Source organism: Harmonia axyridis, chromosome 1 (assembly GCF_914767665.1).
Source record: "Harmonia axyridis chromosome 1, icHarAxyr1.1, whole genome shotgun sequence".
Classification (NCBI taxonomy): domain Eukaryota; kingdom Metazoa; phylum Arthropoda; class Insecta; order Coleoptera; family Coccinellidae; genus Harmonia; species Harmonia axyridis.
Genome location: NC_059501.1, coordinates 80,500,593 through 80,515,752, shown reverse-complemented (window position 1 = coordinate 80,515,752; position 15,160 = coordinate 80,500,593). Strand labels below are relative to the sequence as shown.

The following is a 15,160-nucleotide window of genomic DNA, read 5'->3' as shown; positions in this document are numbered from 1 at the left end:
TAGTTTGACCTTTTTCAAGGCGACCCATGTGAATCTTTTGCCATGGCCGCCCAGATCCCCCGATCATTCGCAGATAAAGTATGGGGTATTGGGACATCATGGGTAGAAGGCTTGGAAATTCACCCCAGCCCCCACAGGCTTTGGCGGCTCTGAGACATGAAGTATAGATATCTTGGTATAGTATCTCTCAAGAAGAAAAGACCATCTTATTGCATCAATGCCGAGACGTGTTGTGGAGAGTATAGATAATCGCGATGGACAAACTCATTATCAACAAATTTATTGAAAAAAATCGTGAACCCATTTTTCTCCTTATTTCAATCATTTACTCCATGCTTTATTATCAATGTTTGGAAAAAATTTTTTAATTTTAACAGTTCCTTCTGGGTGTTGCAGTTTCTTTGTCAATTAGAATCTTTGGTTTTTTTTTTGTCTTGGAATATAAATCCATTTCCAATTCAAGACAAAAATAAATCAAATATATCATAAAGATATATTATTGTGAAGGAATAGACACAAAGTTGTCAATTTTTTGATATTTACATTCGAAACTCATTCAAAATCTTGGTGAGGATATTTTTTCGAGTGCAACTTGTATCAATTTTCTCCTACTATCACCGCTCTCGCCTCTTTGAAAGGATCAATATACCTGAAATACCCAAATTTTTTTCTTGAATTCATTCTGCAATAGTGTTTCATATGGTTTCAATAACATTCTTTTGAAATTCATTCATAACAGTCATAGGAATTCATGCTAGTTTTTCGTTGCTCTTATCTGCATCTAGTTTGTAGTTGACACAGAATTTAATAAATTGTCTTCATATTCATGATCTCAATTTTTTTTGTATTACTTTTTATATTTTCATCTTGATATCAAATCTTACCGAAGCACCTCATTTTGGAGTCTACAACTTATAATTATTACTTTAATAATTTGAAGATAGCTGATGTTTGCGCCATAACACCAACTGTCAATCGTAAAAATAAAAGTATAATATTCATCAGATGTATCTAATCTTTTCTCTCCGAAACGAATACAAAAGGCAATCATGCATCAAAATGTTGATGATACTTGACATCTTCATCCAACTCCATCAAATTGAATTTCCACCTTCCAATTTGCTTTTCGCATTTCAATCTACAAAGACGAAAACTTTTCGAATATCCCGCTCCGTCGATCATTGTCACAACTCCCTTGACGTTGCGAAAAGGAGGGGGTCTCTAAATGAAAAATTACATCACATCTGAAATTGAATTTAATTCTATTCCAGATAGCTCAGTAGGTTTGCACTGAGAATGGAGCAATTTCCTCTAATCTACAAGGTAGTGCGTGTCAGGAAAAATATGCCGGGAAAGCGGTGAACTGGATGAGGTGCTGGATGCTGAAAATGAGGAGTCGACTAATTTCCCCACTGACTTAGGAGAACTCAACACAAAATGGCGGATCATGATCCTTTTGATGACGAGGTAAGTTTGCTTTCCCCTATTCTTGAACTTACCTACTTGAGAAGAATGAAACTTGGAAGAGAAAGTCTCTATGAAAAACATTGTGATTTGTTCTTCAACTTTCAATACTGTGAGGTCATCAGGAATTCCAGTCATGAAGTTAGTTAATGAAGATAATTTGTTTCCTACAACTGCTATGAAAAGTAGCGTATTCTTCATAGCTTACTCAATTTCGAAACTATGTATTGCTCATACTGTGGGAAATATTATTTCTCACGGCACTTTGCCCACATCTCGCTTGGTAGACCAATGAAATTGGGCTTTTGAGTCGTTTCTATGGAAACGCAATAAATTAGCACATACTGTCAACGAAGGCCATTTTGATTTGAATCAAGTCCATTACTTGAATAAAATTGAAATTTGTGCAGATGTAGGAAAAGTATAGGGTGCAACATGTGGAGAAAGTACTTTTCTCGCTCGTGTGCGTTTCCACACTCGCGAGAAAAGTTCGACTTTCCCCCCTTGTTGCACAATAGTATATTGTGCACCAAGTGGGGAAAGTCCAAGTTTGTGTGCGAGTGCCGCAAACACACGAGCGAAAAAAGAACTTTCTCCACATGTTGCACACTATACTTTTCCTACAACTGCACTAATTTCAATAATTCAAGTAATGGACTTGATTCAAATCAAAATGGCCTTCGTTGACAGTATGTGCTAATTCATTGCGTTTCCATAGAAGCGACTCAAAAGCCCAATTTCATTGGTCCACCAAGCGAGGTGTGGGCAAAGTGCCGTGAGAAATAATATTTCCCACAGTATGTGCAATACATACTTTTGAAATTGAGTAATCTATGATGAATACGTTACTTTTCATAGCAGTTGTAGGAAATATACTATTTTTCAATAGATACTGATGGAAGGTTTGTAAGTTTGTGATGAGTTTCAATAGTCACCAGTGGTAAATTTTTATGGCACAAAAGGAAGAAAAATTATTTCAATAATAATCATTAGTTGAATGCAAAGATGTACAATCAACAAATTTTCCTTATAGACTTCAGAGTCTACCAAAAGAATGTTCATTTTGCATCTCTTTTCAACAAATAATTATGAGAGTGCTGTTTTCTACATTCAAATCAGTTTTTGCTGCTTTTTGGACTGCCTAGGAGTTTACTGTATTCCACCCTACAAGAATATGCTTTGCCAAATGAGATTTAAAGTTATAAAAAGTCAATCTGACTCAATTCCCTCTCGCTTGTCCTCAAATGAAGAAAGATGTTGAGCACCTGCTACCTTTTCGACCGTGACAAGCTTACTTGAAAAGAAAAACGAAACAGTATATTAAAAATCCAGGGACTGAAGTGATATTTTTAATCCAGAGGCAAAAAGGTCCAGATAGCCCAGATGCCAATTTTGTTCGTTCCAACTCATCACGAAATTCAAAAAAAGTTTGAACACGTTGTCCTTATCACAAATTGAATGAAAGAACTCGGTAACGGCAAATGAACGTTGCATTTTGGTTTTTGAATCGGCATTATATGAATTATGGAATATTTTCTCGTATTCTCCGAGTCTTCAGGCTTCAGGCGTTTCGCGGAAAGACATTGATTACCTTTGATGTCAACTTTTTCGATATCTTATTCTTAAAACCTTCTTTTCAGCAAAGCCAACAGTTTAGGATAGATCGCAGTGTTGATGTTAGCATCGTTTATGTTCATTGTTCATCTTAGCATTAAATAAATTGATCAAAGTGACAATGGCTTCACTTTTCTGTACAGTTCTTCAAAATATGCTAACATAACATTTTTTTTCGTATCTTTCATGAGATTTCGCGGGAAATGAATTATACTATCATTTTTTTTCCACTCTAATGGGTGGTGTTCATACCTATTTCATTTTCGATGCAACTGGACATTTTTTAGAACAATTTTTATTTATTCGCTATACAATTACGAAACGTTAAAATGTTATCGGCTGTTAATCGTATCCATGTCAACTACGCTACGGATGATTTACTCTACATATGCTACCATATTGGTTGTTGATCGCGCTCTCTGTTAAATTAAGTGAATCGTAATATGTTGCACAGTTATTGGAAATCTCAAATTTTTTCTACAACTGAAGATGTTCTCAATGATAATTATTTTTATCAGAATTATGCATGCATATGTTATCCACTTTCTACGTTTTTCTTCAATACAGATGTTTTTTTCCGAGCAGGAATAAAAAAAGATGAGATTATTCGGATTTTATCGGATTGGCTCTATCCTGAAATCAGTTGTTCTCGATCAATTCTAGTAATCAAAAGTTTTTCTTTCGTTTGATTTTCTACACTCGATCGCTATGCAACGCGAAACACGCAATTTGACTCAAGAGGAATGTGCCCAAGCGGTAGTTTTGCGAGAAGAAGGGTGGACATACGCAAGAATTGCAGAAAGGTTGGGAGATTTCCATACAAGTGTGTCCAGAATGTTGCAGCGATTCAAGGAGACAGGTATGAATGTCCGAAGACCAGGACAGGGTAGACCACGGGTAACAACTGCCATTCAAGAACGTTACTTGAGAGTTTCTTCGTTGAGGCAACGGTTTGCAACCGCTCGCCTCCTTCAAAATCAGCTTGAGCAAACTCATGGGGTGCAAATTAGCACTCAGACAATAAGAAATCGCCTCAGAGAATATGATTTAAGGCCTCGTGTCGCGGCAAGAGGCCCAGCTCTTACCCCAGCCCATCGAAGGGCGCGTTTGGATTTTGCGAGAGAGCATATCCATTGGGACGAGGTTGAGTGGGAAAGAGTTCTCTTCACAGATGAGTCTAGATTCTGCCTCTACCATTGTGACCGACGTTCCCTTGTATACAGACGTCCACATGAAAGATATGCTCAGTGCAATTTCATGAATACTACTGGTTTCGGGGGAGGATCGATTATGGTAGGATCTCAATCCGATTGAGCAGGTTTGGGACAACCTCAATAGAAGGCTGAGAAGTTCAGAAAATCATCCAGCTACTCTTAATGACTTAGGAATCCAACTCAGAGAAATCTGTGAAGAATTAGATCACAACATTTTAAGATAACTCATTTTGAGTATGAACCGTCGTTGCCAAGCTGTAATTAACTCAATGGGTGGAAATACCAAGTATTAAATCACTTATCAGTATTTCAGTATTTTGAAAATTGTTCATTTCTGTTCTTTCACATAAGATTCGGTGAAATCCTGAATTTTTCTTCCATTTAAGTGTCTTATTTCGTTCAAAACCTTCCCGAGAGAACATAAAAAATAAGTTATAAAGTCAATGTAGAGTTAACTTTCATTAAAATTGAAATTTTCAGAATGTGCGTTAATTTTTTAGCGCAGTGTAGTTGACGTGTACAAATTTCGTCATTTACTGAAGGGGGAGTACAAAAACATTTTTATAACTGGGTGTTCTTCTTCCTACGACTCTGCATCATCCGATGGATGAAGGATGACTCAATAAAGCTTGTCTCTCCGAACTCTCTAAAAGTAGTGTCAGCTATTCCTCCTTCCACTTTTCCCCAATAGATTGAAAAATTCCTGAAGAAATGGGAAGGTCGGAAATTGGAAACCCTTTTTGAAGCACATTAATCTGAACAAGATTAAAAATGAATTGCTCGGCTGAAACTTGATCCGCTATACACTCTGTGGTAACTACCATGAATAAAAATTTATAGATCGCAATTCCGCATACTCCATTCATAATTCACATCCTCATCCGAAATAACGTTTGCTTTTATCAGCTGAAAAATGCAATTTCGCAACCTTCTAAGATATTCTCATAAGCTTAGATGGTCATGAATGAGGTTACCTATAATGTTGAATTAAGTGGAGGATGGAGAAGTTAGAAGAGACGTTATTGAGGCGGATTATTCCTCAGCTCTTTTTATTATAGAGAATATGATATGAAAGCTAATAAGAAATTATTTGAAGAAGAAAGATTGGCAATTGTAGCTGGAGAATTATGTTTAACAGTGTTTGACCAAAGACAAAGGAAAGAATAACCGTAAATTGTATGAAACTGCCTGCTCGTTCAATATCTCATACTCAGTTGAATAAATTCTAACAATAATGTTGAAGGATGAAATTTTTCCATTTGGGAGTTTTCTAGAGATTGTTTGATTTCGGTTCAAATCCGAAAATACAGACATTTGGACAAAATGATATGCCACTGTGTTCTTCTTGTACCTGTGCACGAAAAATGCTGTCCTTCACTGTCTCTTTCCCATTTTATATTAGGCGTATAGATCCCTCCAACATATGAAAGGGCAAAAACGTGGGCAACTAAGTTCCCGCTGTTTATCGATAGATGGCTCCAGCAGTTTAAGAAGAGCAGTGTTGGTCGATTTTGACATATCCAGAACGTCACGAACCAAGCTAAGATATATGGTGAAAAAACTGTTCCAATATATAAGTGATTTTGTTTTGGTAACAGTCTGATTTCGATTTAGTGCCAAATGACCGTCATTTGCAGGAAGTGATTTGCTTCTTGAATTCGAGAAAGACAGCGTCTCAACTGCATGGAGATCTTCAAAAAATTCACGCAGATGTTGCTCTAAGTGAAACAATGTACCGTGTTTGGTAACGTCGCTTCAAAGACGGTGATTTCAATGTTGACGACCGTCTACGTGAAGAAAGGCCAAAATCCTTCAAATATGCTGGCTGATTTGGAGGTATTTTTCGATGAAGATCTTTGTCAAACGCAAGAATAGTTTTCTTCAGCGTTAGAAGTTACTAGCCAAGCGTCTCAATAAGTTGGGAATGATTCGAAAACAAGGGAGCTTGGGTTTCCTTATGATTAGAAGAGGTTTCTTTATCGCATCGTAACGGGTGATGAAAAATGAATTCATCACAGCAACCCAAAGGAAAGAAATTCAAGTGGAGCACTCGGTCATGCTTCTTCGTCTACAAATATTCACGCTGCGAAGTTTATAGTGTGTATTTTGTGGGACTAGGTTGGTGTTATTTATTATCATATTAGCTGTTGAAACCCAGTGAAACCTTTACAGGGAAATGGTATCGACTTCAATTGATGCGATCGAGCTCAGAAAAGCGAAAAAAACGACTACAATACAAGCAAAGAGATGATCAAGTGATTCTATTCAGCATGACAATGCTTAGCCTCACATTGCTAAACCCTTTGAAACTCTAGAGACGCTCAATTGGACGTCTTACCCCACTAACCGTATTCCCCAGATATTACGTCGTCAGATTATTACCTGTTCCAGTCGATGGCACATGATCTGATTCATTAGCAATTGTTTTCATATGAAGACATCAAAAAATGGCTGGGTGTAAAGCCTCAAAAAAAAGACACTTTCACCGTAACGGTATTCGACTTTTACCAGATAGATAGGAAAAAGTCCTAGCTAGCTAGCATTGGGCAATACTTTGAAATTGAATCATTTTTTCGCAATAAAGTTGCATTTTCAACAAAAAAACAGCGAGAACTAAGTTAACCAAAAATGGAAGTGGGTCAATTTAGAAACCCTCTGAAGGAGCACTTTGAGTCTTGGAGAGGCAAAGAAACTTGTGGGGCATTCACCAACCTATACCAAGAAGCTCCTGAAGCTACCACGAGCTGAGATTCGGATAATGAAGGGAATGCTGAGAGGATACTATCGGTCCAATACCTTTTGTACCGCATGGGTTAGTCAGCAGATGGGATCTGTAGGCTCTTTGGAAAGGACGTAAAAACTGCTAAACACATAGTTTGCAAGTTGCTAGGCCTAAGAACCACTAGGACTAGGAAAGTCAGTTCTGGATACTCACGAAGTAAAAGCCAAGGCTCCTAAGGATGTCGTCACTTTAGTTAACAGTATCGACGGCCTCCCTGAGTTTGTATGAATAAGTAGGGTTGAGAATGAAAGATCCATTTGGTCATAGTTCCCGCTAACAGCACCGCAACGATCTCGATTCAGTGACTCTGTTGGGTCCCAATTCAATACTCATAAAAAGCATGCTAACTGTCAAAACCACAATGACCTTAATTTCATCCATTCTCACTTGACCATATTGGGAACATTTCGGACAGAAAGTTTCAGCTTTTTCACTAGGCGTAACGTTAGTCTGGCATCAATAGCCCTCTACTCTAATAATGGAGTCATCAATCAAAACCCCAATTGTTATCGTTCCGTGTCATTTCGTATTCGAGTGACATGCATATAGTAAGTCTCTGATTACTGCAACTCTACCGACTGTTGCAACAGCGCAGAAAAATTAGTGTCCATTTTCCTGGCGTTTGGAGTTGTTGCGAACTGGATCGTTAAAATTTTATGTGGATTCCGTGAGCGGCTAATGACTGCAATAAAATGGCCGATTATACCGCTCGGATCCGTCATAATCGGCCATTGTTATCTAGGCGATCAGGAGCTGGACTAATGTCTCTGAAATAACGAATTTTGGAGGTTCGAGGAGGGGATCGCACTATCCATTTTTATGGCCTGTGTAGGTTTTGAATTAATTTCTGTCGATATTTGCAGTGAGGATGATTAGAGATAATTGAGTTATAATTTTGTTCATACATTCTGAATAACAATGAGGAAAGCAGGAGATTTTGAGCGCTCATTTATTTATGTGGTTATTGCACAATCAGAGGCTTCGGAACTGTAAATAACATTTCACTCAATAAGTTCACGCCCTTGTCAGTAAAAACACATTTTTTCCTCAAAAATTCTACTTTATTCGTCAACAAAAAAATTTCCAAGTCCACCTTACTTCTCCATTGTCAACTTGATGAACACATAGAAAAAGGCCACAAGGACGTCAGCTACTGCGGACTCAGTCTTAGTGTCACTGGCTCATCAAGGGTTTGGTATTCTACGGCGGAATGTTCAGATTTGTGGTACGCTGTCCTACCCTAATGCAGAAGGGGATAGGGCAGAAGCAGATCTATTCTGGTTGTGGAGCCAACCGGTAGGTAGCCTAACAAGCGTGAGGCATCTACCCCTCTATGTGCTCCTTGAGTAAGTTCTGCACCTTTGTTAGAACAATATATATTGAGTTATTTTCACCTATACCCAATAACTCAATATATATTCATCTATAAGCTCCCTCGTTCAGTGGTTTCCCCATTAGCTCTGATTACGATACTTAATCATAAGATAGTTCCCGCAGGGACGTGGTAGGCAAGTCTCCTCCCCTAGAACTTCATCATAGTGAAGAGAGACGCCTCTTGACCCTGGTCTCGACCCAAGGGTCTTGCGACCTTTGCGAACTAGCACTACCAACTCAAATCCCAAGTTCTCACAGCATATGATTCATCTCAGTTCGTGCCGAGAAGTTATGAAATAGGAGTTTTTTCAAAGGGGTTCCTTGATTTTGACCGTCAACACTGGTGCTCAGCTAACATACTTTTTGTTAACCTCAATTCCTAAAATTCGAGAACATAAAAGTCATAGTTACTCCTCGGATTGTGTACCGATAATTACACTCTAGGTACCAAATTGGCGCTAGCAAAAACATAAATAGCCCCTATTCTAGCCAACAGCCAAAGGTTGGCATCTTCCAGCTTCCTTTTAGGTCTCTTGTGTATCGTTCTGTTAGACCTGTCAATAATTTCTACCTACCTTTATGGCCTCTGTCTGATCGGTCTGCGCCTCTACCTTCTCCTTGGTTGACCCAGCTGGCCAGATGGCTGGCTGCTCTCCTCGTTGCTCGTTCTGCTAGAATCTGTTTCATGAAGGGGTAGAGATTTGAGGATGTTTTAAGAAGTGGGCGATGTATTGGCAAGAATGTGGTGTTTGGAGGAACATGGGGAATGTAGCAGGCTGGGATTAGTCACGTCACATGTTCTAGTCAGTCTTAGTTTCAATGTCTATAATACAGCAGGGTGTTACAACAAGTCCTTCCACCAAGACAAGGTGCTTACCTCGGTAGAGAACCTAACCTTATCCAACCAAACCAGTTAAAACTCATTTTTTTGAAATCGTCTTTATTTGTCAACATAGTCACCTCCAATATGTACTTCAACTCTTCTCTGACTTTTCAGTACCTTTTCTGTAGAAAGATTCTATCGACCTAATCTAACCAGAGAAAACTATTTTTTTTTGAAAATTCGACTTATTCGTCATCATCTTCAAGAGTAATAGATGTACTTCAACTTTGCCTAACTATCCCATACCTTTTCTGTAGAAAGATTCATCAACCAAGGTCAAATTTTGCAAGAGGTTTGATTTTCTTATTTCTTATATAAATAAATTCGTAGTTTTTGAAATCATCAGAAAAAAATTCAAAAGGTGAAGATAATTCAAGCGAAACTCGAGAATCTTTTTAGGTTGAAATAAAACAACGAAATTTTCTTCAAAAATGACTTCAATTGGTGGAGATTACTGTTTTAATTCATTCTTGATGATTTCCATCAAGTGAGGACCGAAATAATTGAGAAGCGTTTTAGGAGTACTAATAAACGTGTGTCAGAGTGAATAAGATATAATGGAGGCCTAACCGATTATTATTTTCTAACCTTTTTCCTAACGCTTTTATTTTTGTGGAATTTCGGTCAATAAATTGATCTAACATTCAGTTGAAAAAAAATTTCGTTGTGAATTTCCTTTTGAGTGTTTTTTATTCATTGTCAATATTCAGTTTTCCATCCGCATGAATGTAAAACATTCATTCAATGGACGATTTTCTTCGTCCAACAAAATAAACAAGGAGTTTATGAGTGTTCCTACAATTAAATTCATAATCATTTCCAATACCAACATGTTAAACAATAATTTCGAACATGAACTAGCACACTCAGCGATTACAGTAAAATATCTCTACCATTAATAAATCCCATAAATATTCTAGTTGAGTTAATAACTATCCATTAAACAATGATAAACACAGTTCATATTCAACAATTGTGCTGAATTTCTATAATTTTCGGAATCGAATCAAATTATTTCATGTGTGTTAATCAGAATTAAGAGCTCTACGAAAGCCTCTTCTATAACTTCTGTAACTAGCAGTCAGTGAAATTGCAACAAATTTATAAAATATCGAAATAATGCTGACTGCTTCTTATGATGAACTTTTCTACTAGTGGAGCGAAAGCGGTACAATGAAAATCTTTATTCAATTTCCTCATGGCGGAGGCGTATTATTTATTTTCCAGACGCGAAAAAAATTACCAGAAGCGAAGTTATAAAGTTTTTCTGTGTCAGCAAATAACTCCCGGCGGCATGTAACAACGCAGGAAAACATTTTTCCAGGACCAACAGACAGCAGAAATTCTTTCACATCCTATCGTGCTAAATCAATAATATATTGAGCAAGACTTGAAAGCGATTCCGCACATCAAGCTGGTCGAATTGGTGGAGTGAGCCTAAGAAGAAGTCAACATGTCGAGCTAGTGTGTATACGTCAAAAATTTCGATATTTTTCGCAAAATTTTTTAATCGTTAAGTTTTTTTTTGTATATTCACATAGCAAAAACAGTGACATGACCAAAATTAAAGAGGGATAGTGAATATCAGTCAAAATTTCCAACTCTAATAGCGATAATTATAAAGGGTTAAATTACAAATTCTTCAGAATATAGGTACAGATTTCTTACAATGCAGATGTAGGTTCTAGGTGAAATTCAAAAGGAAACAACGGCAAGAATGCTGATATTACTGACCAAAATAGTATATTGTTATCAAGTGGGGAAAGTCCAACTTTTCTCACGAGTGTGGATGTTTGTGGCACGAGCCTGAAAGGCGAGTGCCGCAAACACACGAGCGAGAAAATGACTTTCTCCACATGTTGCACACTATACTTTTCCTACAACTCTACAAATTTCGATAATTCAAGTAATGGACTTGATTCAAATCAAAATGGCCTTCGTTGACAGTATGTGCTAATACCGCTAATATATTGCGTTTCCACAGAAACGGCTCAAAAGCCCAATTTCATTGGTCTACCAAGCGAGGTGTGGGCAAAGTGCTGTGAGAAATAATATTTCCCACAGTATGAGCAATACATAGTTTTTCAATTAAGTAAGCTATGCAGAATAAGCTTCTTTTCATAGCAGTTGTAGGAAATAGTATATTGTGCAACAAGTTGGCACATACTGTCAACGAAGGCCATTTTTATTCGAATCAAGTCAATTAATTGAATTATTGAAATTTGTGCAGTTGTAGGAAAAGTATAGTGTGCAACATGTGAAGAATTAGTATATTGTGCAACAAGTGGGGAAAGGCCAACTTTTCTCACGAGTGTGGAAGTTTGTGGCACGAGCCTGAAAGGCGAGTGCCGCAAACACACGAGCAAGAAAAGGACTTCCTCCACATGTTGCACACTATACTTTTCCTACAACTGCACAAATTTCAATAATTCAAGTAATGGACTTGAATCAAAACAAAAATGCCTTCGTTGACAGTATGTGCTAATTTATTGCGTTTCCATAGAAACGACTCAAAAGCCCAATTTCATTGGTCTACCAAGCAAGGTGTGGGCAAAGTGCCGTGAGAAATAATATTTACCACAGTATGAGCAATACATAGTTTCGAAATTGAGTAAACTATGCAGAAAATGCTACTTTTCATAGCAGTTGTGGGAAAAGTTATTTTTAGCACCCTAATCTGAACGGTCGAAATTAGAGAGGTGATGAAAAGAAAAATTTGATCAGCATCACGAGTCCTACAATTTATAGAAAATTCGAGCAAATTCACTGAAAACCAATTTCCCTTTGATACGCCGCGTGTTCATTTTCGCTCGATCGGATGTTTTCTGACCAAAACAAATTTATAATTCAGTCGGGATGAGATGACGAATTTCGTCAGATGCAAATTTTTGGGTCGGCCCGGCGGCCTGATGTGCAGGGACGGAATATTAATTGCCGTAATTATTTTGACGCCATAATGCCCGGTTGCTTGTAGCGCCAATGAATTATTAAAGTCGGTGTCGTTTTCTTGACGCCCAAGTGAAATATCTAGGGGCTGTTAGAATAATGTCCCGAATTTTTCTACCCGGGAGGAAATGAAGTTGTTCAGGAGGTCGAGGGTGGCCTCAAGAAGATTTTTCTGGGTGAAGGGGTGGGGGTTTTGTGAGTTGGAGAAGTTCTGTTACGAATGTCGGGACTGGAGTGTTGAAATTGGAAGGGGGAATTCGAGATGAGGTTCTTTAATGTGAATTTTTTGGCATTCTGGTCTGACTATTGATTTGAGATGTATTTGATAATTTTGAAACCAGTTTCGTGTAGTGGAATTACAAAATGCGGAAATATTTCTAGGCCCCCTTGACATTTTCATAGTTTGAGTTGTTATAATGTAGTAGTAGTACTCAAAACTTCAATGAGAAAAAGAAGAATTCACTATAATAAGCGCGCTTGTTCAAATTCGTATTCAGTAATTACCTAACAAAATTGGCGTAGAACTTCCCATTTCAACGTTTTCAAGTATGTCTTGACCACTTTCGCAACATGGGGTCGAGCATTGTCATGCTGCATAATCACTCCATCTTTTCTCTCGTTGTATTGCGGCCGTTTGTCATTCAATGCTCGGCTCAAACGCATTATTGCGTTCGGTAACGATCGCCTGTGATTATGTTAGTCGATTTTAACAGTTCTTAATAGACTACGCCGAGCTGGTCCCACCAAATACTGAGCATGACCTTGAAAGCGTGAATATTGGGTTTGGCTGTCGACCTGGAAGCATGGCCGGGATATTCCCATAATTTTCTGCGCTTGGTATTATGATGATGAACCTATTTTGCGTCTTCAGTCATAATGCAATCTGCAATCCCTTCTGTATTCGCCTTGCCAGCTGTTCTTCACCAGCAAACAAACACCGTTCAACATCTCTTGGCTTCAACTAGTACGGCACCCAATTTCCTTATTTCTGAATCATTCCTATGACTTTCAGGTGTTTTGAAATGGCTTGCGTCACTCTCAATGACCCCGCCAATTCTTGTTGCGTTTGAAACAAGTCTTGATCAAATAATGTCTTCAATTCTACATCTTTGAAAACCTTCTCTCTTCCACCGCCATGCTGGTCTTCGACGTCATCGATCTTGAAGCGTTGAAACTACTATCGGCACGTTCATTCACTGATAGCGGCCTTACGGTAGGTATTTGACAGCATTCGATGAGCCTCAGCCGCAGATTTCGGCATATTCAAGCAAAAAATTAGAACCTACCGCAAGTGACGAGAATTTGGCTCGTGACGTGTTCAATCTAGAATATGATGCAGACACAAATCGAGTAATAATTCAATGCGTTATATTAACAAATACCTAAGCTTATTGTATGACATCTGAGATCTATTCATTTCGACTACCACTTACCACTACAACCATCTATTGCAAAACGGCGGACGCAAAATTACACACCTCATATTCTCTTTGGGAAATGGAAAAGCATTAAAATAAATAGTGCTTGATTTTTCTGTTAATTCATCATAACCATTATTGGTGTTTATCTGTCTCAGTATTGTATTGAATTTTGATCAAAACAAAAAAAACAAAAAGAAAATTTCAACTGTTCCAATACGTATGAATGTTATTCATGTCACTCCTTGGCACAATGAGTGTACAAAGAAGTAATGTCAGAATTTTTGTCGTTTCCGGTAAAGCAACTGTAGTTTCCTTGTTAATCTCACCTAGAACCTATAAATGCACTTTGAGCAACTTGTGCATCCTGAAGAATCTGTTACTTTACAATTATATTCAATAAAGTTCAAAAGTTCGACTGATATTTACTCTTTCTTTTATTTTGGTCATGTCACTGTTTTTGCTCTGTGAGTACGAAAAATAATTTTCTCTAATTCTGTGGTTATTCCGTTCATTCTTCCACATCTTGTAGAACAAAATCGTGCGAGAATATATCAGAAACGCACAGTTTTCATGGTTATATTTTATTATTCTATGTTGGTACTCCGAACTTTCCGCCACGGCTTTATCTGTCAATTCATCAATTTGCCTTAAAGAAATCAGTTCTGCCAACTAACATTTTTCAATACAAAAATCACTTAAATATATTTATGGAAATATTTCATTAATTTCAATGAAAATGCAATGAATTAGAGAAAATAATGTATAATACTCGTACAGAAGGCTCATTCTACCACTCGTTCATTCCAAAACTCGCCACTTCGTGGCTCGTTTTTGAATTTTGAACTCGTGGAAGAATATCAATGCCTTCTGCACTTGTATTATAAATAACTATTATCCATGGCCGATTAAAAAAGGTGTTGTCAATAATGTGGACATTTTTAAGTTTTGCACACTCGCTCTACATGTTGACTTCTTCCTGGGCTCCACCAATCCGACTATCTTGTGTGCAGAATCGCTTTCAAACCTTGCTCAATTTATTATTGATTTAGCACGATAGGATGTGAAAGAATTTTTGCTGTCTGTTGCCCCTGGAAAAATGCTTTCCTGCGTTGTTACATGCCGCCGGGAGTTATCTGCTGACACAGAAAAACTTTATAACTTCGCTTCTGTTAATTTTTTTTGCGTCTGGAAGATAAATAATACGCCTCTGCCATGAGGAAAATGAATAGAGTTTTTTATTGTACCGCTTTCTGTCCGCTAGACGAAAAGTTTATCTTAATGAGGAGTCAGCATTATTTTGACATTTTTGAAACTTTATTGTACTTTAACGAGATGATAGTTACAGGAGTTGAAGAGGCTTTCGTGGTGCTTTTAAGTTCTATTAGCGCATGGAAAATAATCTAGTTAGATTCTGGAAAAATTCACACATATGTTAAATATTGAACAGTGTTAACTGCTGTTG

General features: G+C 37.6%; 1 protein-coding gene across 2 annotated transcripts in view; it reads left to right on the top strand.

The window, feature by feature from the left end:
- The window catches only part of LOC123688854 (inactive dipeptidyl peptidase 10), a 114,938-nt gene that overhangs the window by 3,376 nt on the left and 96,402 nt on the right, over positions 1–15,160 (top strand). For both annotated transcript variants that reach the window (XM_045627578.1, XM_045627577.1), the window contains exon 2: positions 1,272–1,467. In XM_045627578.1, the coding sequence (XP_045483534.1) occupies positions 1,438–1,467 (30 nt within the window). In that variant the 5' untranslated portion in view covers positions 1,272–1,437. The remainder of the gene's footprint in view (positions 1–1,271; positions 1,468–15,160) is intronic.